Genomic DNA, 24,000 nt, shown 5'->3' with positions numbered 1-24,000 from the left:
AAGACCAACCGCTCAGGCCCACGGACCTTCACAAAATCACGGCCTAAACCCCAGTGGGATTCTCCAGCTAGGATTTCCTCCGCCTATCTCGCCTGCAGGGCCTGATCTGACAGATATGCTCCAAGCACGCCAGACCCACCCACAAGCCACTCAGGCCGCGGTGTGTGTCTGTGTCGACCAGGATCCAGTAGCCCAGTGGCCGGGGCACTCACGGGGGTTGTAGGAGACCTAGGTTTGAAGCCCTGCTCTGCCCGATTTGAAGCAAGGGCTTAAACCTGCCTTTCCCACCTACCCAGTGAGCGCCCTGTGGTGTGGATGCGGGTGTGGGAGGGGTAAAGGGGAAGCTTTTTTTCTTTGTTTTTTTTCCTGAGAAAGGGCTCCGCTCCCAGAGAGGGCTCACAGCTGAGGATCCAGAGAGGAGAGAGACACCGCCCTCTGGCCTGTCACTCAAGTGCCTGAGCCCCAGATCAGTGGGAGTTAGGCACCTGGCTCCCTTTATGGATCTGGGCCCTGCCCTTTCCCTCTGCTTTTCACTCCGAGCTTACGTAGGCTGCTCCCTGCTCAGCCCGTTCGATTCTGAGAACCCCTGTGTACAGTGCCCAACTTTCACCATACTATGCGGGAGGAGCCCTGGCACCTAGCAATTAGCTACTGCAAAGCTCAGCATTGCAGTGCCCTCAGCCCACTGTGAATCTAGCCCCAAATGCTCTCGACTCCCATTGACGTCGATGAGGCTTGCCGGTGCTCCACACAAGCCGGGATCAACAATGTAGGGCCCGAGCCTGCAGCGTGCTGATCCCAAAGCAGCGTCCTCGCCGTGAGTTGAGGGTACAGAGTACGTTCCAAGGGGCACGTGGCCCCTTTCGGGATAAGGCCTCTAGACCAAATCTAAACAAAGGTGGCTTTAATCGAAAGCAACTGAGTTGTCAGGCAGGGGGCTCTGCTTTGAACAAAGCTGAAGCTTAGCACAGAGACCGGTCGAAAGCAGAACCGTTGATCCAGACCGCCTAGTTTTGCGACCCACTGGGCTCCTGGAACTCAGAGCCAACATGAACACATCTGCCTTTATTTCAGTGCCCCCACCCCGCACTCCATGTTTCAGTGTAATCTTAGCCAGTTTCCTCCTGTCCTCTCCCTTTGTGCATTTAAAATCAAAGCTGCTAGAACAAGCGAGAACACAAGCCCAGAAGCCCAAGGGCCTAATGACCAAGGGGCATTAGAGACTGGCGCTAGCTGAACTTCAGTGCTATTGCTGGAGTTCAAATAGAGTTTAAACCCTGCGTGGCATCTCGCTGTCTTTTCAGACAGCAGATTCATGTCGGCTCTGACAACACCGACTCTCACACAGCCTAGCGGCTGGAGCTGTCCCGTCCCCGCAGATATGCTCAATGTTTTGATGAGGCATCCGCCGGTGTATTGCCAGGCAGCGAAGGCAGCCGTGTTCTGGGCTGCAGTTGGGTATTTCTGGGTCTTTTCCGAGGGGCAGTTCAGAATCTGGGCAATGCAATCGTATTTATTTATAACCTGTTACAAATTCCTTGGGCTGCGGACACTCCCATTCTCAGAGTCACGTCTTTGCTAGACTCTTTCAGCTCCGGGTCACTGACTCACTCGAGGTACAGAAGGCGTTTTGTGAACACTAGTCAGGATGTTCCCCTCACGCTCGATCCAGCTGTGGTACGTGATTGTAGTTTACCGTCCGCTGATCCCTCGAGATAGCTCTCTTGAAACAAAATCCTGCTGGAGACCAGGCAGTGGTAGTTTTTACCTTGATGCAGCTAGTTGAGGTCAACCCTCTTCCCCACCCTTCATCCCTCAGGAGTTTACTTTAAGGGGTACAGTGGGGTAAAAACATAAAGCCCTGTGCCTTGTCTCCACTTGGAATTTACATCGAAGTAGCGATCTCTGTGTAAATGCGCCTCTTGCAGTGAAGACATAGCACCGAGTAAACCACAGACATGATGAGATGTGTGGGGAGTGTCCATACTAGCCTTTACAAACATGTTAAGTACCGTTGCCCCCTGAGTCCCAGCACTGAGGAAATTTTCAGCATCTGGCAAGTCTGTTTCAGTTAGGAGGAGAAACTGATGATAGGTATTTGTTTGGTTGGATCCTGTTTTGTTTACAAAGAAGGCACACGCCAGTTTGCTTGTTTTCCCTGAAAACAATTAAAAACAGACAGCAAGCAGTTTCCTGGCTTTCAGTTTCCAAGCCTACCTCTCCAGCAGTTCCAGGAGCTCGCTCTCTCTGCTCCCCCACACAACTGCTTCTCTCTCTGTCGGCTTGCTTTCTGCTCAGATACACCCCCCCACACACACACCTTGCCAAACAATTGCCAGGGCCTAGCTTCTGTGTTTGCAATCAGCGAAGCCCACATGGCTCCGCTTCTGATCTTGCCATTGACTTGGGTGGTGGCTTCTACTGTTATCCGGTATCTGATGACATAAAGGGGCTTAATTGCTCCTTCTTTTGAGCCTGGAAGAAAGGTGCTTAGCACATGCATTGGCTTTAACCAGGTCTGTGATTGTCTATAGATCAAAGATCATTAACATCCTCCACATAACAGTATTTTGAGTTCACTGGCAGTCGATTTACAGGAGGCAGATACTCATTTGAGGACCACTTTCTAGACCCACTGAAGTCTAATGTTTAAACTCCCGTTGACTTCAGTGGTCCTAAGAGAGAATGGAAGTTGCAGAATGAATGCATAACACCTATGTCAGGTGCTGGCTTGCCAGCGCTGAGAAGCACTGTCCTCTGTTTGTTGTCATTGGGTTCAATCAAAGCTATTAAAAAAAAAAATTAATAAATCTGCATTTGCTGTGAAGTACAAGGTGTTCCTACAACTCTGGCAATCCTGACAGCCCAAGTGGCTCATGTGGGATGTGGGCAGGCAGGGTGCAATTTAGAGCAAGCCTCGGTGCAACTGTAACGTGCCCAGGGGGCAAAGAAGCCGGAGTATAAGAGAAGCACCAAGTGTGTAGCGTGATGAGTGGAACTTGAGAAAGAGGGTCAGGTTTCCGGAGGGATCTGGTTTGGGGAGGCATCAGGGGCTTAGCAAGGCATGCTGGGGCATGCACAAACACCGGAGCTTCGGCATGTAACACTGGCCTCTTAGGCACGTTTTGATAAAGTCTTGTCTCTTGCAACTGTGCCCGTCTTCCTCATCCCTTATTGTTAATGGTCAGACCTTACTTGCAAACTGTGAACTGATTTGAGCTAGAATCACTGCAAGCCAATAAACCTGGCAGCTCCTGGTGCCGTTTCAGTCACTTTTCAGAGCACTTGAGCATTTTTGACTTTGAACATCAGTATTTCTTTCTGCGAGCTGGTGGATCTTCTGCTCTTCCCTGAGGCATGAGGCTGAATAAGTCTCTTAACTTGGATCCTGGCTGGTCCAACGGCCAATGCTCTTTGTGTCTAATTCTTCCCTGAATTGTGTCAAGTGTTTGAGATCCTTCAGGAGTGAGTCCTACAGGCTAATCACGCACAGGACTTGCCTATACTACAAAATTGTGCCAACTCAAACTATCCTGGTACAATTTTGAAGTAATACAATTCCCCTATAAAGATCAGGGCAGCTTATTCCTTTTCCTGTGTGGTTAAAACCACACTAAGGTAAAAGGCAAAGCTACATCTTTGTCTGGTCTGACTATTTTGGAAGAAAATTGCACCAAGGAAAATCGTTTTACTGGCCTCACTTTCAAGTGTTGATGAGGTCTTAGTGGGTTGCCCTTCTGCAGCGATAGTGTTAGCCTGTACCAAAAAAAGGAGCCAGGAGAAACTGGGTGGGAGGTTGGATGAGAGGGAGAAAATAAGAGAGAAGGGACTGTAAGCGGGGGAACCAGTTCCGCTGCTTTTGTTCTGAAACTTTTTTGCCAGAGTAGAACCGTTGGCAAATACTTGGATGTTCTGTTCTGTGAAGAAGCTAAAGTCAGCCAGTCAACCCAATGTTTTCACTGATATTTTTTGGATTTGAATTTTTTTTTTTTAAATCCCGCTCTTGTTTTGTTGCTCAACAAATTTGACAGCAGTAGGTTTTTTTCCTTGCAAACGTCTCCATTTCATCCCAAAGGCATTTAAAACAAAACACAGCAAACTTCAAACAGCTGACCCAAAGCCCATTGAAGTCAATGGGATTTGTTCCATTAGGATCAATCCATGAAACTGTTGGCTACTGAAGTGTAAAGAGCGGCCAGCAAAACTGTTCCTTTTGGTAGCCCACTGGGCTACTGTGGTCACAGGACAGATGTAGTTACTCCCCAGCTATGGTCCTTACTTTCACAAAGGATCATTGGTCCTCAAGGCGGTTTTCATGTCTCCGTGCCAGGGCAGAGCTCCGTTTGTTATGGAGGGAAGCGGCTTCCCATCGAGGCCGATCAGGATCAGTTTGCTTTGTTGTGCAATTAAATAATCATTGTAGGTTTAATCCTTTAATAAACTTCCCTGGGACACGGAACGCTTGTGGGGTGCCCCATGGCTTTGTCAGCCTTGTCTCAGGCCTCTGCTGCCAGCAACGCTCACGAGACCCGAGAAAGAGCTGGGAGAGGTAATTGTCTACCTTAATCTCCTTTCAAAGAGGTCTTTGATGGGAATTGAATTCTGATGAAAGACTGCTGGGTTGGCAGCCTTGGAGATCAGATGTTCTCTGTCAGCCCCAAGGGGGAGGTCCAGGGTGGGTGTCGTCTGTGCCAACGCACCATGGCGCAAGCCCTGATCTTGTCGAATAGGTGTTTTAGGATGAGCGGGGGGCGAATTTCCAACCAGGGCCTGAGATCTAAAGCCCAGCATTGGCACACGAGAGTGCAGGAGACGGGAGAGCACAGCTAGAGAGAAGAGCAGGACATTAGGGAGCTGGGAGAGGAGGGGTGGTTTGACTGAGGACTTTAGCAATGTGTTGGCTAGATGGGAGAAGGAGGCAGGGAGTCCACCCGACTGTGGGCTCTCTCATTGGACGGTGCTGTGGCATGATGTACTGAGCATCCGATATCGAGCGCAGGTTAAACGCTGATTGTTTTCAAGAACAAGAGAGCCCAGGCACTACAAGGGGTGGGTGGAGCTGTGATCAATCTACCCCAGGGATCCTGCCTCTTGGCATAACTCCTGCTGGGCCTACACTTCCCCCCATCTGCTTTCCCTTTGTTCCAAGGCAGGAACAACCCTACATAAGTGCCGGTTCATCTGTTTGGGTCGGACGCCGCGGTTGCTCTTTGTCTGCGTGTTCTTTGCAGGCAGGGGCATGCCGGCCTCCACTCTTGGGTAAACGCTTTAATTAAAGCAGGCTTGGTACAGAGAGGGTTCTCGGCGGCTCTGTTTCCCCACACAGCCAGGGTGCGGCTGGGTGTCAGCAGGATGCCGCGGCCCAGATCAGGTGAATATGTTTACAAGGCTGAGTTAATGCTCACGCAGATGTTAACAGCCCATGAAGTTAGCAGAAAGAGGCCCACTGAATTCAGCGGACATAGGATCAGACTCCTTGTTCAAGGGAGAACGTGGTAATTCCCGAAGACTTTGCTGGGGCTGGTAGCAAAGAGAGGGACAATGACTCTTGGCCTATTAGAAGTGTGTGAATGGTTTCAGAGTAACAGCCGTGTTAGTCTGTAGTCGCAAAAAGAAAAGGAGTACTTGTGGCACCTTAGAGACTAACCAATTTATTTGAGCATAAGCTCAAAGTGTGTGAATGTTTATTGCAAACCCATGAAGGGCAAGAGCACGTCAAAACTAATGTTTGAAGTGCCTATGAGCCTATGGATGTTGGTAGTTGGCGTATGAGTCCCCAGGGATTGGTGCAGCAGAGGACAGCCTTGTTATCCCCGTCTGTGCGTGTACCCAAAGCCCTTTTAATCTCCAAGGCAACAAAATATTCCATAAGTCTTGGCTCTGCAAAGTTGCAGCTGAAGCTCTCTTGCCTGGGGAGCTGTGGGACCCTTTTGACAACCGAATGTGGGCTGGAGCACCGCTATGCACCATAGCTGAAAGGTGGCATCGTGGGCACCACAGTGCAATGCTGGGGCCTTGGTTTAACACCGACTTGGAAGGATGAGCACCATGTGTGGAATTTGCAGCACCTAGCCATTCCCTGGGGGTATCTCCTACCCAAGCGTGGACAAGGCCTGGCCCTGGGTTTGGCTTGAGAGATCTCAAGCTATTGAGCATGTCTTTGACTGGTGTAAATCAGTGTAGCTCGTCAGCCCCAGGAGTGTGGCTCGGGGGAAGATTAGATAGCAAGCAGTGATGTGTCTATTGCTTTCTTTGCAGTGTCCCCCGGATGCTGTTCAGGAAGCCCTGCAGGTAGCGTTAGATGCTGGATATCGGCACTTCGACTGTGCTTATTTTTACCAGAACGAGGCCGCGATCGGAGCAGCCTTTGAAAAGACGCTGGGGGAAGGGAGGCTGAAGAGAGACGACCTTTATGTGGTGAGCAAGGTGAGCCCCGTTTCCCTTCCAGACAGAAGCCCAGGATTGCTAATTCTTTCTAAGTTCCCCCAAGACTTGGGATACTGGGTGTTGTGTTTTTTTTCTCATGGCCTCTGCTCCTGGACACATGATACGGTGAAAATTTCAGCCTCCGTTAAATAAAAAAATGATTTCCTAACCCTCTCGGTTATTCACAGAAGCCGCAAAATGAGATCCCCCTAAAGGCCAGAAGGCAAATAAGACCCTATGGCTTTTTAAGCCAATCTCATGGATTCTGGGGGGGCCTGACTCATGAAGGCTTGGTGTTGACTGTACTGTGTGCCTTGTGGATTGAAACACAATTGTCAAAGAGCTGCCATTCCCAGTGCAGAACAACAACGTTATTAAACTTTCTAACGTACTAGAGATGATCGAAAATGGACAATGGGACAGTTTTTTTCCATTGGCAAATACAGTTTTGTCGGAATCTAAACTATTTTGCAGAACCATCTCAATTTTGGCGAAGTTGCAATGGAAAAAATGTCAAAACACATCGTTTCGACTTTCCCGTTTTATTTAACTTCCACTTGCATATTTTTATGTTAGTCCAGATTGTATTATTTTTGACCTGAGCAAACTGAAAAGTTTCAATGTTTCCAAATAGAAACTTTTCTGAATTTTCACCCCACTAGAAATTTCAATTTGTTGGAATTTTCCACAGGATTCAAATTCCATTTTTTGCCCAGTAGTGCTAAGTGTTCTTATATGCCATTTGAGAACACTAATTCTATTGTCTACCTACGTATATACAAACATCTCACTTTTGTGGAGCACACCCATAGCTACTATAGAATCATAGAAATGTCGGGCTGGAAGGGACCCTGAAAAGTCATCAAGTCCTGTCCCCTGCACTGAGGCAGGACCAAGTAAACCTTGACTATCCCAGACAGGTTTTGTCCAACCTGGTCTTAAAAACCTCCAGCAAGGGGATTCCACGACCTCCCTTGGAAGCCTAAATAAATATCTAACCTAAATAGCCTTTCCTGCCAGTTTACCCCATTACTTTTTGTCCTACCTCCAATGACCATGGAGAACAATTGATCACAGTCCTCTTTATAACCGCCATTCACATATTTCAAGACTGTTATCGGGTCCCCCTCAGTCGTCTTTTCTCAAGACTAAGCTTTATTTATGATATTATCTAAGACTCCGTTTATGATGCAAGTAACAAAGACCCATGGTAGGTGCCGACAACAATCAGCAGCAATGAAATGCTAAATAGAAGGGATTTCCAAGCTGGGTGTACCTGAGAGCTGATTGGTCACATGGTGCTGGCTCCTCCTCCTGGTTATTCGCTGAGAAGAGCAGACCAATAGGAGCGGGGACATGGAATGAAGAGCAACATTTGACTTATTGCTCTAAGGCCTGGTGGACACACGTCATTTGTATAGAGTAAAATGCTGGGGAAAGGGATGTCCGTTTTTGATCTTTGAGAGGAAGGATGGTGCTGGGGTGAAGCTCCTGGGATTCAGGAGATATGGCTTCGGTTCCTGGCTCTGTCACACCCTCTCGCTATGACCGAGTCACAGAGTCTCTCTGTGCCTCGGTTTCCCATCTATACAGCTCATTATACTCCTGTTCTCCTACTCTTTCTCTGACCATGCCCCCATTTTACAGAGGCAGCCTGGTCCAGTAGAACAGACAGTGGATGGGGAGTCTAGAAACCTGGGCTCTGTCTCTCGCTGTGTGACCTGGAGTAATGTACCTCCCCTCCACGTTTCTCCTCCCACCCTGTGTCTGTCTCTTCTATGTAAACTGTGAGCTCGGCAGGGCTGGGACTGCCTCTCTCTCCATGTGCGGAGGGTGCCCAGCATAGGGGGCCCTCATTTTGGTTAGGTGCTCCTGGAATGCAACGAATAATGCAACTATCTCCTCTGGGCAGCTATGGAACAGTTTCCACGCCCCGCAGGATGTGAAGCCGGCTTTCCTGAAAAGCCTGACGATGCTGAAGCTGGATTACCTGGATCTGTATCTCATGCACTCCCCAATGGGCTTTCTGGTAAGGTGGCTTCTCACTGAGCTGATGGCATTTAGTTCCCTTTCTTCCCCACACAGCAGTTTACATGGTGAGGAGTCAGTGCAGGACAGAACTGGGTTTCCGTTCGTAATTATCAAGAGGCAAAAGAAGGCAGGCTGGGTTGTCCCTCCGTGGCAGGTCGGCAGCCCCTGAGGGTGTTGTCTGGTTTCCTTTTGCGCTTCTAGGAAGCGTGTTCTCGTGGCTAAAATGTGAAGCTGAGGCTCACAGACTTAAAACACGACCTTGGGCAAGTCACTTGATAGACCCTGGGCCTCAGTTCTCCCTGTGCCGCATGGAAATAATAGCACTGTCCCGCTCCCCAGGGGCAGGAGGTGCTCAGATATTACGGTGATAAGAGCCAAGGTAAAGGTTCTATAGCTACTTGGATGGAAGATGCAACAAGGGCTTTAGAAACGTGGCATAACCGGGCCACGTTGTTTGACTTCCATGGATGGGTGGCATAAACCGATAGAGAACTTGACTCATGTAGGTCCAAGGTGCCATTTGGAGACAATAAAGGATCCCTTCCCTGGCACCTGGAACGCTGCCACCTCTGGGGTGGCACACAGCAACTGTTTAACAGCAAAATAGGTTAGGCTGGGAAATGAAGAAAATGAGAGGATCCAGTTGGAGCTGTAGGGGAAGTTGAGGGCAATCGGGCGCTGGGCATTGTGTTACTGTAGGTGGGCCTCCTGGGTAGGACAGAGAGTCATCCTGATCAATGAGGTTCTCTGGGCGATTTTGGTAAGAGGAGGGGGACCTGTGAGAACACCAGGGTTAAACTCCCTTGGGGCAATTACGCTTACTGCTGACTTGGATGTGTGCCGGCTCGGCAACACCACAGCAGGAGAGTCTCCTAACCACGTTGAGACCCAGCCTCATTCTCCTTTGAGCTCATGAGCCTGGACTGCCTCCCCGTGACTGGAATAGTGGGAGAGGGGTCAAGCAACCAAGCCGGGATATTCGCTCTCTAGAAAAGCCCCCTGCAGACCTCACTGACGCTGCATCATCCAGCTCAAAAAATCCAGTGGCCCTGGCTTTCTTTCGCACTTCCTCCTGTTGCAATAACTCTGACAGAAGTGGTGGGCGTTCCCCGGGGATGAACGGGCCAGCGGGGGTGTTTGATGCCTGGCCGCTCGTTAATTCTTGGCAAGTCAGGTCAACTTGGGGCAGGACTCTCAGCAGTTCCAGAGATGCCCATGGGATGCTTCACCCTAGAAAGTGGCTCTTGGTCTGTTCCCCTGCAGAATATCAACGAGGAGCTAATGCCTCAAAAGGACGGGTTGCTTCTGCAGTCGGATGTGGACTACGTGGACACCTGGAAGGTAAGAGGCCACACATCAGGCCAAGTGTCATGATGGGTCACGAGCAGCGACAGAACCTGGGACCTTTTGCTCCTCATCCCAAGCTGCTACCGTGTGAGCTAAAAGCGCAGTAGTGATGGGATAGGGCAGCTGATCTACATGGGGGTATTTAGGATGGAGGATCCCTTACCAGGGGAAGCCCGGATTCCCACCTCCTGCATGCCTCGGTGATGTGCACCATTGATGGAGACCATAAGCACACAGGGCCTGATCCAAAGCCCTTTCCAGCCAGTGGAAAGTCTCTCATTGGCTTCGATGGGCTCGCCCATAGTGCTCAGCGAGCAGGGAAAGAGCAGCATAGGCTGCCCATCCCCCTCCAGTCGTAACGATCTCCACGGCTGACTCGTGTTCCTCACGTATATTTCCCATCAGCAGCCTCTGCTGTCTGGCTGCAAGAGACAGAGAAGCAAGCTGAATGCGCCTGCCACCGTAGCAATTGGTAATTACCAGCAAGGTTAAGAGCCGCGAGCCGGGGCAGGTTTTTAGTCTGGCTGGAGACAATGGAATGGCCTCATTTAAAATGCACAAAGGCCCCAAGAAGGAGCTAATTCTTCGCGGGAGGAGAAAGGCGGCGCTTGCGTGCCGACAGAAATATTTTTAAACCCGTTCCGAAGGGGGGAGAGAGCTACGATTCCAGTCGGCTCCCGGGTGTCAGAGCCACTGGCTTTCCAACCCAGCTGCCCTTTCCCTCCGGAAATGGGAACGCCCCTCTGGGACGTTGAACGAGTGGCTTTTCTGCTGGGCAGCCCGCTTCCCGAGGGGCCTTTCACCTCCGTCGTTCTGGGCATGTGCAGAAGGCCGAATTCGGGCCCGTCACTGCAGCTCGCCTGGCAAATCTGTCCTGTGTGGGTGCCCAAGGCAGAGGCTGGGTTTTTAAGGCGCTCCGTTCTCGGCACTGCCTGAAGGTCCAGCCTAAGCACATGGAGAGATGGAGATCAGCCCTTTGCCACTTGAATCCGATTGATCACAATCGTCCCAGGAGCTGCACGCCTGCCCTGGGTGGGTGTGGAGGACCGAATGGTGGGCAGGACAATCGGGACCCTCTTCTGCCAGCATAAGTACTGGGGCAGGATCTTCTGTGGCACGTGAGAGCACCAATCCTCTGGGCTTGGTCCATGAACCTGGGCTCACCTCCTCAAAGGTATTCAGGCACCGGTGCCTCACTCCCTTTGAGGATCTGGGCCGACGTCCCTAAGGAGGTGGTGGGCTTTGGGTTAGTTTGACACAGGTGCTGAGCACCCACAGCTCCGGGTGAAGCCGGTGGCAGCTGCAAGCGTTCCAGCACCCCGGCAAAGCCAGCCAGTGCATTGTCACTTGCCCGTTATTCCAGCAGCCCCCTGCGTTTCCCCAGCTGTGTAGGCCCAGCCCATGACCTGCTGCATAGAATCCTAGAAGATTAGAGTTGGAAGAGACCTCAGGAGGTCATCTAGTCCAACCCCCTGCTCAGAGCAGGACCGCTCCCCAACAAAATCACCCAGCACCTCTTTGTTTTCCTGGCAGGCGATGGAGAAGCTGGTGGATGAAGGCCTGGTGAAATCGGTGGGGGTTTCCAACTTCAACATCTCCCAGCTGGAGAGGCTGCTGTCCGTGTGCAGGATTAAGCCTGCCGCCAACCAGGTAAAGGCGTGTGAGTTACACCTGTAACGAGGTCGTTTCCTGTGGTGGTGTAGGCCGCTCCCAGGATATGAGCGAGACCAGGTGGGTGAGTCTCCTTCAGCTCTGTGCAGCTCCGAAGTTTGTGTCTCTCACCTGCTCTGCCTGGAGCAAGGGTGTCTCCGCTCCAGGGAGCGCTCCTGCTTGCTTTGCATCGCGCTGCTTACGGTTGCAAGCAAGAATTGGGAACCTGCAGCTGTGGCATCCTCCGTACTGTGCTAAGCAGGCTTTGGGGGCTTAATGCATCATTCGAACGCCTGGGTTCGCAGCTTGAGCGGAGCCAGAGAGGTTGTGCTCGCTCTTCGAGGGCTTGGCCCCAAAAGGACTCCCAGAGCCCAACCATGCACAATTACCATTGTGGATAAATTGGAGAGAGTCCAGCGAAGGGCAACAAAAATGATTAGGGGTCTAGAGCACATGACTTATGAGGAGAGGCTGAGGGAGCTGGGATTGTTTAGTCTGCAGAAGAGAAGGATGAGGGGGGATTTGATAGCTGCTTTCAACTACCTGAAAGGGGGTTCCAAAGAGGATGGCTCTAGACTGTTCTCAATGGTAGCAGATGACAGAACGAGGAGTAATGGTCTCAAGTTGCAATGGGGGAGGTTTAGATTGGATATTAGGAAAAACTTTTTCACTAAGAGGGTGGTGAAACACTGGAATGCGTTACCTAGGGAGGTGGTAGAATCTCCTTCCTTAGAGGTTTTTAAGGTCAGGCTTGACAAAGCCCTGGCTGGGATGATTTAACTGGGACTTGGTCCTGCTTTGAGCAGGGGGTTGGACTAGATGACCTTCTGGGGTCCCTTCCAACCCTGATATTCTATGATTCTATGCTTGGGACCCCACTGTGCTCAGTCTGAGACAGTCCCTGCACTGAAAAGCCAGGGGTCCAGAGAGACAAGACGGGCGAAGGGGAAACAATCCTGGAGAGGGGGAAATTACTTGCTCAAGGTTAATGGCATAACTGGGAACAGAACCCAAGTCTCATGGCTCTGAATCGCCCCTAAGTAGGTCAAGCTGCCTCTCTAACATGGGGGTAGGGTGTGGCCTGGAGAAGGCTGAGGACCACGGGCCTAATCAATTAGGTTCTGCCTCCCTGCGGCCGGTCCTGTGTCCGTTCTCCAAGCCAGCCACTGTCACTGGCCAACAGCTAACGCTGCAGAAGGAGGCCCCGGGGAATGCTGTGCAGGCAGAAGGGGGATTGATTGGTCCTGATCTGCCAGAAAGCTGCAGCCGGAGCCTTGCTTCCTCTCTCTTAGGGTGTGGAGGAAGGAGGTCGCATCTGATGCTCGGTCCAGCATGCTGGGAGAAGCATGTGGGGCTGGTCAGAGAAGAGGAGGAGACTTGCCCGGGGCAGGAGGGAAGCTCACCTGACCCTGGGGCTACGGGGGCTCATGATATTCAGCAAACCAGGCCCCAGCTTTGGGTTTTCCGATGAAAGCTGCACCCGCTCGGGAAGGACTTCCCGGCCCTTCAGAGCCCGCTCATGAGCACCTTGAGGCAATGGGACGTGGGCGTGAGAGACAATAACTGTTTCTCCACCAGGTGGAGCTGCATCCCTACCTGACCCAGCCCGAGCTGGTGGAGTACTGCAGGTCCAAGGGGATCGTCCTCATCGCATACAGTCCCTTCAGCTGCCCTGCTCTGCCCCGGTCAGTCCAAAAGTGACCTGTAAAGGGAGAATGACCAGTGAGCTAATCAGAGAAGAGGGGGAGGTAGAAGGTGGGGTGTTCTTGCTGCCCCAGAGTCCATGCTGATGACTCGGAAAGCACCCTTCTGGGGACAGTAGGTACCCACAGCTACAGCACAAAGCGGCAGTTCTGCCCTGAACCAGCATCACAGGGCTCAGTGGTGACTGGCAGATGGAGTGAGTGTGAGCTGGAGTGCCTGAGAGGTGTTTCTTCCGGCGGCCACGGCTGCAAACTCAGCTGGCTCTGAGACACAAGCTGGGTCCTTCTCTTCTCGAGCTTCGTGGCCGGTAACCCCGGCCCACCCGGCCAAGGTGTGGCTGAGATCTTCGATACGCTAACTGAGCTGGATTCTGCTCTCTCTCCGGTTTGATTTCACTGGCTTGGGACTTACGCTCGTGTGAGGGGGAGAAGAATCCAGTAGCATTTACTGGATTCATTTATCTTGGATAAATATCAGGGGGTAGCCGTGTTCGTGAAGAAGAAGTGGGGTTTTTTACCCACGGAAGCTTATGCCCAAATAAATCTGTTAGTCTTTTAGGTGCCACCAGACTCTTTGTTGTTTTCTTGGATAAATAGTTAACCAAGAGCCAGGCCGATGTAACAGGGGTCCCTCTGCGTGGTGAGTTCTGGCTGCCACGTGGTGACAAAGCAGGGGAGAGGCAGAGTGAGCTGGGCCAGGGAGGGATGCTGGCTGTTTTTAGCAGCCGTTGTTTGCACAGCAGCACCAATGGGCATTCGTCGACCCTGTCGCTGGCTCAGGGGGAGTGACTGAAACCCTCAGTGCCTTCCCTTCCCCGTTTCTCGAACCCACCAGCCTTCTGTTGGCAAAGGGCTGCCCATTGTTCAGAACTCTCCAAATCTCTTCCCTTAGCCCTACGGGGAAGAACAGTCCGGTGCCCCTCCTGGAGAATCCAACGGTGAATGAGATCGCGCAGAAGCACGGAAAAACCAGCGCTCAGGTGAGGGGGGACAGCACTGGCCCTAGCGGTGTTTGTCTATAGCCGCACGACATCCTATCTAATCTACACGGGGCGGGAGGTGGGGGTAGGGGGTTGTGGGTGCACTGCGGAAAAATGTGTGTGTGTCTGTCTTTTCCTGCTGGCTGTGTGCCTCCTGGCCACCACGCCAGCCACGTACCTTGGCTCACCAACTCCTCCTGCCCTCTCTGCAGGTTCTCATCCGCTTCCACCTTCAGAGGGGCATCGCCACCATCCCGAAAAGCATCACCCCATCCCACATCGTGGAGAACGCAGAGGTAACGGGGATGGCTAGTGAGCCAGGAGCCCTCTTCCGCTCCTGGCGAATGGCTGAGGTGTTAATGTCATCAGAGCGGGGTGAAAAGCTTCACACAAGCAACGGCTGGGGACTTGTACCAAAGCTGAGCTGTACCCAGCAGGATTTGAATGGCTAGTTCAAGGGACCCTTAAGTATTGCTAGGCTGAGGGTTAGCCGCTCTGTTCGGTGATACGTTTGTAGCTTGGAGACCTAGCTGGATTTGCTCCTTGTAGAACACACAATACAGAGCAAGGTCTGGCTATTAAACAGCCTTGATTGGCATGCACGGCCCCCCTTGTGAGAGGTGGGGTCGCGCAGTACCCGGGGAGCCCGTTAACAGAGTTATTTTTAAGCCATCACAGCCATTCTTGTCCCGGCTCCAGCTATGACGATCCGGATGAAAACACGTCCGGGCCAGGGAAGCAGCTGTGGGAATAGATTGTGGCCCGTACATCTGGGGGTGGGATTTTTGTCCTTTCACTGAGGAGTTGAGGGGGTGGCCATGCCTGTTTGGCAGAGCTGTGCTGAACAAATGGGCCGGGCCAGGCACCCAGTAGAAGATCTGCTCTTCACCTCGGAGAGAGAGAGACACGCAAAGTGTCTGGGCCTGTCTGCTGGGGGGCAAGGCAGGGGGTGAATTTCAGCACAGCAACTTGCCACGCAGTAACCTCCCGTGTGCGTGCTGGGGAAGTCCTACGCCCACACCCTGCCATTCCCTGTATCCAGCCTCCAAGGGGCTGCATTTCCCAGCCTTGCAGAATATCCGCCCGCGACTTCCATGCTCTGCTGGGGCCTTGCGTCTCCCTGCAGACCTCCGAGCCCAGAAAGCCCTTGGCTCGGGTTCAAAGGCTGTTTCTTCTGTGTAGGTATATGACTTTCAGCTGACACACAAAGAAATCCAGACGCTGGAAGGACTAAACTGCAACATGCGATTTATTAAATGGAAACTGATGGGGTGAGTGATTGAAACAGGCTCGTCTAACTAAAAAAATGTATCCGTGTGCAACTGTGCTCTTGCCTTCGGGGCCCGGCTAGTGATCATACACAGGGAAGCTTGCAGGCTAGGAAGCAGTGGATGCTTTCAGTCATGTGGCCAAGGGGCTAGCGCACTGGATGGGGATGCAGGAGACCTGGGTTCTATTTCTAGCATTGCCTCTGCCCTGCTGGGTGACCTGAGGCCAGTCACTTCCCACCCCCTGCCTCAGTTTCCCTACAGGCAAAATGGGGATAATGAGCCTTTGCTTTTCATCCGCAGGGCTTCTATAGGAGGTAGATATTGAGTCGCATCTACTCATGTAAGGATCTCAAAGCACCTTCCCAACATTAATTAATTAACCCACAGTGAAGTAGGTAAGGGACCAAACCCAGCAGCGACTGTCCCCATTAGCTTCAGGTGGGGTTGTTCCAGTGTGGGTCTCACCTGTTATAAAGGGAGTTGTTTCCTCACGGATGCTAACCCACTCCTTGGCCAGGGATCAATCACGAAGGTTTGAGCAGCACGTTGAAGATCCAGTGTAATACGTTTGAAGCATTGCGATTGTTTAAGCACGGACCCTATTGGCCCCTGTGCAATATGCACAATCCAGTCTTCCCTGGTGGCAGGGCTCGCAAATCGGAAAGGCCAGCATGGGACCCAAAGAGACTTCATCTGGGTGGAGGGCGGGGTCAGTAGTAGCATAACCTGAGCTAGGAGAATGTGGATTTGATGCTCTCTAGTGGTGATGCATCCGTGGTGAAGCTCACGAAAGCTTATGCTCAAATAAATTGGTGAGTCTCTAAGGTGCCACAAGTCCTCCTGTTCTTTTTGTGAATACAGACTAACACGGCTGCTCCTCTGAAAGATGTTTCAATCAGCCACAGAGCTGGTTAAAAGATAAAGCTGTGTCTGTCTTTCCTTCTGAAAATATGAACAAAATCACCCTGCAGAACTTCTGTCTTTTGATGATAGGAAAATTTAGAAAAAATTCCCCTTCCTCCTCTTCCCTGTTTCCACTGAAAAGAGGGGATGGGCCCCAAAAAGAAAACTTCTGGTTTTCAACAGCTGAAAATTTTCAATCCAATGACATTTTCATTTTGATCAAAAAGCCATTTTTAATTGGGGAGGCAGCATTTTGGGTGAAAAATGCTGACCTGCTAAGGCATGGGTTGTCAACCTTTTCCCTGCTGGGTCCCCTCTCTCATCTAATAAAATCTAGCTCCTTATATAACACTTTTCAGCAGTAGATCACAGAGGCCCAGATTCATGAAGGTACTTAAGCGTTCCAACATCTAAACCCCTCCCTCCTCCCCCCCCCCCTCCCCCCCGCCCATGGTGCCCTGCCAGCAAGTGGAATTCTCAGCCCTAAGCTTTGTGAATCTAGTCCAAAGTGACCTGCTTCAGAGTCCTCCAAGCAAAACCCACATCTCCCAGTCCACTCACCCATGCTGCAGGAAGGGCAGGGGTTTCACAACCAAACTCTGTTGGCGGCCAGCTAAGTTGAGCCTCTTTTCGTCGTCAGAGGTTGATATTGCCCTCGGGAAGTTAATGGGAGTTTTTCTATTGACTTAATTGGGAGCAGGATCAAGGCCCTTATGTCTTTGAATGCCACAGGAGCTAAAAAGCAGGACTGGCTCATCCTTTTAGTTGGAGAGATTCTGGGTTTAAACACCTCTGCTGGCGCAACCCATTACTAGCAGATCCTGTTGCAGGATGGGCGGCTGACGGAACAGAACGCACCAGGAAATCCAGAGAGGGATGGGCTTGGTTTATTTGTGTTTCTTTTAATTAAACTCCTGGGTTAATGCATTTTAAATTAAAGGTTTAAATTCCCTATTTTGGCTATTCCTATTACAGGAGAAGTGGCTGGCTACTGCACTGTATTGCTTCTTGAAAAAGCTTCTACATGGAAGATTCTGAATGTCTGTGATTATTGGAACCTCCATCCTTAGAGGTTTTTAAGGCCCAGCTTGATGAAGCCCTGGCTGGGATGATTTTAGTTGGGGTTGGTCCTGCTTCCAGCAGGGGGTTGGACTAGATGACCTCCTGAGGTCTCTTCCCCCTAATCTTCTATGATTCTGTTATTTACTTAGGCTGTATTTGTCTCTTATTCCAGGATGGACACACACAAACACTTCCCATTCGGTGACAAGTAACTATCGCGGCCTAGAGAAATGGCAAGTCAATCATGGAAGATCCGGTTCCCAGTAAATCAACTGCATATATTGGCAAGCTTTTGAAATGATCCATATCAGCCTCTCAAAATCCTTATGGAAACTTACTAGGCAAGGTAAACTAAAATCTACTTGCCTACCTGTACACCGGGGCTACACCTAATTACGTTCTATTTGCCTATTTAAAATTACATGAGAATGGAGGAGAAGAATTTTACATGGGTGATTTTAAATATCCGCTTAGCAAAGGGAAGGGGGGATCTTGATAAGCTATTTGTTCTCTTGAGACAGTTTCTAGATGTGGGGGTAAAGGATTAGACGCTTCTGTAATGTTCCCTTGATTTTCTTTCAGTAACACAATAAAAACCAGCTGCCCAATGACAGCATTTAGCATTCCCGGGGCTCCGGTTCAAGTCCATGTGTTCATTTCTCAGGGGACTTTCACCAAGCACTGAACAACTGGGATTTTGTTAAACAGCAGACTGAACCAAAGCGCCTTTAACTTGATGCAACCTGGGATTTGCAGTCTCCTGTTCAAAATCTTCAGCAATTTAAATGCTTCAGCTATGTTCTGCCCCGCCGTGTTAGTTTACAGTGCGGGGGTAGAGTCGTACTAACTGGAATATTTCTATCAATTGGAGTCCCAGACGTTTTTACTGTGGGCAGAATGCACCCCGTACTGAAGACCAACCCGATCGCTTCAGTCCCACTGAGGTTGTGCCTATTCTGGCCCCTTACTCCTAACGAAATGGGATTTAAGCGAGGCCTCGCCCGTGTGCTGGGTAGCCCTCGATGCATCGGTGAATGTCTGTTGGAGACAAGAGTCACTGTTTTCACTGCATGTTGCTTACCTTTTGAGGAGCACCCTTTCCCTTCAAGTGCTCCAAACAGGCTAGGTCACTGTATGTATGTGCATAAAGTCAGCATGTTCTGATGGACTGCACAGCGCAGCAAGCTGACCTTGACAATTCACTGGTAACAACAGTTTTGCAGTGGACTTCAGTGAATGTATGGTCAGGCCCAGTATTAACTTTGAGAGACTTAAACCCTTTAATATACATTAGATTTATGTGTATTTGTGTTTTTTAAGATGCACAAGTTCACATGCCTCAGGGGTTACGATACACTAGCCCCTGCTTAGTGTTGGCCGTTCACTTTGTTTGCCAGATGATGATCATTATGTGTGTTGAATGGCTTTAGCATAAATTTACACTCTTAGAATATACGTCCAAAGCGCGCGCGCTCGCTCTGTGTGTGTGTGTGTGTGGGGTGTTAGAATAAAAACAAACTGGAAAGATGTCAGATGAAACTTTCCTATGGACCTAGTTGAAATAACTTGCTTATAATTAGTTATCACGGCTGTTTCACATTGAATTGGAAAGGAAAGGATGCATTTAGATAACCAATACGTAGCAATATTTAATACTTTGCACAGGGCTTTGAAGATGAGATCTCTTTAGCTGAAATCTCACATTTAAACTACCCCTCCAGCGTCTTCAGTTTATGTTACTGTACATTGTTCTTACTGGGCAGTTTGTTTTAAATTGAGAGGTTATTTGTTCCCTTAATTATAACAGATGTGCAAAACCAGCTCTCCCGGTTGCCCTTCAGCCCTGTCTGTTAGTGCCCTCTAGTGGAGTAAAGGTAATTCACTCTGTGTCTAGTCTAAAGTTGAAAAGTTTGAGTAACAGCCGTGTTAGTCTGTATTCGCAAAAAGAAAAGGAGTACTTGTGGCACCTTAGAGACTAACCAATTTATTTGAGCATAAGCTTTCGTGAGCTACAGCTCACTTCATCGGATGCATATTGTGGAAAGTGTAGAAGATCTTTTTATATACACACAAAGCATGAAAAAATACCTCCTCCCACCCCACTCTCCTGCTGGTAATAGCTTATCTAAAGTGACCACTCTCCTTACAATGTGTATGATAATCAAGGTGGGCCATTTCCAGCACAAATCCAGGGTTTAACAAGAACGTCGAGGGGGGGGGGTAGGAAAAAACAAGGGGAAATAGGTTACCTTGCATAATGACTTAGCCACTCCCAGTCTCTATTCAGGCCTAAGTTAATTGTATCAAATTTGCAAATGAATTCCAATTCAACAGTTTCTCGCTGGAGTCTGGATTTGAAGTTTTTTTGTTGTAATATAGCAACTTTCATGTCTGTAATTGTGTGACCAGAGAGATTGAAGTGTTCTCCGACTGGTTTATGAATGTTATAATTCTTGACATCTGATTTGTGTCCATTTATTCTTTTACGTAGAGACTGTCCAGTTTGACCAATGTACATGGCAGAGGGGCATTGCTGGCACATGATGGCATATATCACATTGGTGGATGTGCAGGTGAACGAGCCTCTGATAGTGTGGCTGATGTTATTAGGCCCTGTGATGGTGTCCCCTGAATAGATATGTGGGCACAGTTGGCAACGGGCTTTGTTGCAAGGATAGGTTCCTGGGTTAGTGGTTCTGTTGCATGGTATGTGGTTGCTGGTGAGTATTTGCTTCAGGTTGGGGGGCTGTCTGTAGGCAAGGACTGGCCTGTCTCCCAAGATTTGTGAGAGTGTTGGGTCATCCTTCAGGATAGGTTGTAGATCCTTAATAATGCATTGGAGGGGGTTTTAGTTGGGGGCTGAAGGTGACGGCTAGTGGCGTTCTGATATATGCCATCATGTGCCAGCAATGCCCCTCTGCCATGTACACTGGACAGTCTCTACATAAAAGAATAAATGGACACAAATCAGATGTCAAGAATTATAACATTCAAAAACCAGTCGGAGAACACTTCGATCTCTCTGGTCACGCAATTACAGACATGAACGTTGCTATATTACAACAAAAAAACTTCAAATCCAGACTCCAGCGAGAAACTGTTGAATTGGAATTCATTTGCAAATTTGATACAATTAACTTAGCCACTCCCAGTCTCTATTCAAGCCTATTTCCCCTTGTTTTTTCCTACCCGCCCCCCCCCAGACGTTCTTGTTAAACCCTGGATTTGTGCTGGAAATGGCCCACCTTGATTATCATACACATTGTAAGGAGAGTGGTCACTTTAGATAAGCTATTACCAGCAGGAGAGTGGGGTGGGAGGAGGTATTTTTTCATGCTTTGTGTGTATATAAAAAGATCTTCTACACTTTCCACAGTATGCATCCAATGAAGTGAGCTGTAGCTCACGAAAGCTTATGCTCAAATAAATTGGTTAGTCTCTAAGGTGCCACAAGTACTCCTTAAAGTTGAAAAGTTAGCCCAATCCTGCTCCTCAAGGACACCCTTTGCAAGATAGGGGTCCTACTTACTTGATCCTGAAGGCTGTAGTTTTCCTCCACCTCTTAACTTGAAGGCCAGGAGCCCAGCTTTTCCCATGGTGCCCTAATGCAAAATGTCCTGGGGGAAACCCAGCTCCAACCAGTGTTAAGTACGCACCTTCTTCCCTTATTCCTTGCAGAGCCTGCTTCTTTAGAAGCCAGAAACAGCTTTGTTGGACTTAATTGGATCCAGAACAAGGTCTAAAGCCAGAGGAGTTGCTTTGAAAGGGTCTGATTTGTGACAAATGCAGGAATTAGACTTGTTTACATGGCAAGGAGGACAGAGTTTGGGCAAATGCAAAGAGGCAATTCCCCCTTCTCAAGCACCCAGCATTAACCTTTTAGCCTACAGCCAGATTTAAAAAGGAGTCTTATTAATGAATTAGGGTAACCCATCAGCTAGAAAAATGTCATTCTGGTCACACATTAGGCGCGTAGCTAGTGGTCATCACTAGGGTGGATGGAGATGCTGGAAGTGGTGCAGTTTACCTCATCACATAATGTTTAAAGGTTATCGGGCATCCAACCTGAAAAAGTCATAAAATCACACAAAGGGCCATAACTGGAAGCAACACAGGCTAATTTTGACCAAAATTGGCAGAAAGCTTCTAAATATAATTGATAATGCAACTAGGTACCTAAAATAGTAGCGGTTTAGAACCTGTTTAGCCCCAGGTCACGGGATTTTCTGCATTTCCCTGTCTTTTTTTTGCCTTCCGTTAAAACAAGTCTGTAATCCCATGACAGTAGGAGCCTCTTTGCTCCACGTATTACATCGACATATTTGCCATTATGATCTGAGAAGTTTTCTATCTGCTATTTTATAAATATTGGCTACTGCACCAGCAACTCATGTTAATACAGCGTTCACCGTGATGAAATATTTTCAGGCTATGGTCCACTTTCTGGGCCAACACTGGACCTGTGTCATCTATGATGAAGCAATCTCCTGCAAAGCACGGTTGATGAAATGGAGGAATCCAAATGAATTGGACAATGACCACCTCCAGATGGGAGGCAAGCATTGTGCAGTGAAGTTCATGTGTGATCGAGGCTGTGTGAGGCAAGACGGTGGGTTTGAAGACTCCTTGTGGAAGGCAGCCTCTGTGGTGCTCCAGTCATCAGCCATGCTCTAAGAGGGAACCATGTAACCGTGGCGTTAAAGTCCACAAATGTATGAATGTGTTGACGAATCGACTGAAATGGATGGCACGGGGTGATTCTGTGAACAATAATGCTGTCCCAGAAGATGAAAAAGAGCCAGCTTGGAGAAAATGCAAACGTGCCCAGAAGCATTTGAAGATGTGGAGAAAGCACAGGAAGAAAACAGAGTGCTTTGGGGGGCTTCATGAACCAAGCCCGATCACTCCACTGGCTCATGGACACTTACCTTACAGTACCAGTCTGGGGTTCCTACCCTGCTGAAACTGTTATACTAATGCAGTCTTATTAGGGCTGACAAAAACCTTTCTCTCCCTGTATAATGCAGGCGATAGGCTGCTCACCTAGGTACCAGGCCTGGTGGGTTCAAACCTGCCCTCTACTTCTCATGAAGGACTGTGAACGGGGGCTCCAGGAGTATTGCGTGGTGCCTGATGTATAGGGATGGGGAGCTCCCTTGTTTTTGCCTGTGGAAGCTGTTCCACATTAACTTTTGTTTGGGTGACCGCAAAACCAGTACTCCCACTATAGGCCACGTGCTTGGGTTCTGGGAGCTGCAGCTTCAAATCTGCCCTCTACCTGTGCTCAGTAGGGCTTGGGGCAGGTGTTGAATGCAGCTCTGGTGGGGTGTGCCCTGAACTTTGGGCTCTTGCCTGTGGAAGCTGTTCCACTTTAATTAAATGGGAGTTGGGCCAGCAGCTCCCTCTGCAGTCCAGTGGTTAAGCTATGTGCCTAGGGGGTGGGAGAGGTGGGTTCAAACCTGTCCCGTTGTTTGTATGCCCTCACCTTTCTGTTAGCTTCAACAGGTAAGAGGGAGGTTACCCCCCTCAGTCTGTTTCACATTAATTAAATGTGATTTGGGCCAACACAATACCCACCCTCTCCCTCTAGTCCAGTGGTTAGGATACTTACCTGGGTTGGAGGAGATCCTGGTTCAAATCCCCCAGCTGCCTGTTCAGCAGGGATTTCCTGCTTCCTGGGTGACCGTCCTTTGAGGTGGGCCATCCTTCTCTGAACCCCCCCTCCCCGCTCTTTCTCAAGAGCCCATTGTCTTCTTGGGACAAGGAGGGGATTGGGACAGGAATCGCCCACCTGTGACTCTCCCTGGGAGGTGGGCAGGGAGTGCCCTGGGATTTGCCACAACCTGTGTGTGTATCCTGATCACGGTGGACAAAGTGAGTGCAGGGGGTTTTGCATCCAGCTGCAATTAATCTTTAATTAAAAGAAACAAGAGGCCCTGTAAAATGGCCCTTGTCCAGGGCTATTACCTCATCAGCTAGAGACCCTCTGAGCAGGTAGAGTGGGGATTTGAACCAGGATCTCCTACATGTTAACTAAGCACCCTAATCCCCCACCCCATAGGGGGCTTCAGCAGGGTATGTTGGCCCACTTAATATGCAGTGAAAGTGGAACAAATTCAACAGAAAGGATTAAGGCAGTTCTCCCATCAGATTGGCTCTTAGCCCAGCACTGAGGCCATTCCTTAGAGTGCTGAGGTTTCAAATCTAGCAGAAGAGGGAAGCGAACCTAAACCTCCTACAGCCATTGAATACTTCCTGTTTGAATTTGATTTTGATCCTACCGCTCTTGGTTGGCACGCTTGAGTGTTTTGCACACAACCGAGCTGCCGTTGAATAGGAAACACGTTAGCAGGGCTTGGAGGAGGGGGCCCGTGCCAAAGCTCACTGAGGGCTGTGGAAAGACCCAGCCATCAACAGCCTTTGGATTAGGGCCTAAAACTGGCAGGAGAAGAAAAAGCAGCAGGAGGGCAGTGCATTGCTTTGTGCGGCTGCTGCTCTCTGAAGCAAGTCTTCCGAACCCTTCTGTAGCTCACCAGCCCATCACTGGCATGATGGGCTAACAGTATTGTAAGTCCGGAGAAAGAACGGCCAAAGGGAACCTAGTACAGGGCCTTTTCTCCTTTTCAA

General features: G+C 49.7%; 1 protein-coding gene across 11 annotated transcripts in view; it reads left to right on the top strand.

The window, feature by feature from the left end:
- LOC102946939 (aldo-keto reductase family 1 member B1) overlaps positions 1–23,989 on the top strand; it is a 52,126-nt gene extending 28,137 nt beyond the window's left edge. For 5 of the 11 annotated variants that reach the window (XM_043536500.1, XM_043536498.1, XM_043536496.1 and 2 more), the window contains 9 exons: positions 6,259–6,426; positions 8,339–8,455; positions 9,721–9,798; positions 11,338–11,454; positions 13,033–13,139; positions 14,050–14,137; positions 14,350–14,433; positions 15,320–15,408; positions 17,546–17,998. In XM_043536500.1, coding sequence (XP_043392435.1) covers positions 6,259–6,426; positions 8,339–8,455; positions 9,721–9,798; positions 11,338–11,454; positions 13,033–13,139; positions 14,050–14,137; positions 14,350–14,433; positions 15,320–15,408; positions 17,546–17,585 — 888 coding nt within the window. In that variant the 3' untranslated portion in view covers positions 17,586–17,998. Of the gene's footprint in view, positions 1–6,258; positions 6,427–8,338; positions 8,456–9,720; positions 9,799–11,337; positions 11,455–13,032; positions 13,140–14,049; positions 14,138–14,349; positions 14,434–15,319; positions 15,409–17,545; positions 17,999–21,051 lie in introns of those variants that run through there. The other 6 variants (XM_043536501.1, XM_043536502.1, XM_043536499.1 and 3 more) reach the window with 4 other exon arrangements.
- The last annotated feature ends 11 nt before the right edge of the window (positions 23,990–24,000 follow it).

Source organism: Chelonia mydas, chromosome 26 (genome assembly GCF_015237465.2).
Source record: "Chelonia mydas isolate rCheMyd1 chromosome 26, rCheMyd1.pri.v2, whole genome shotgun sequence".
NCBI classification, from domain to species: domain Eukaryota; kingdom Metazoa; phylum Chordata; order Testudines; family Cheloniidae; genus Chelonia; species Chelonia mydas.
This window is presented reverse-complemented; position numbering and strand designations above follow the sequence as displayed.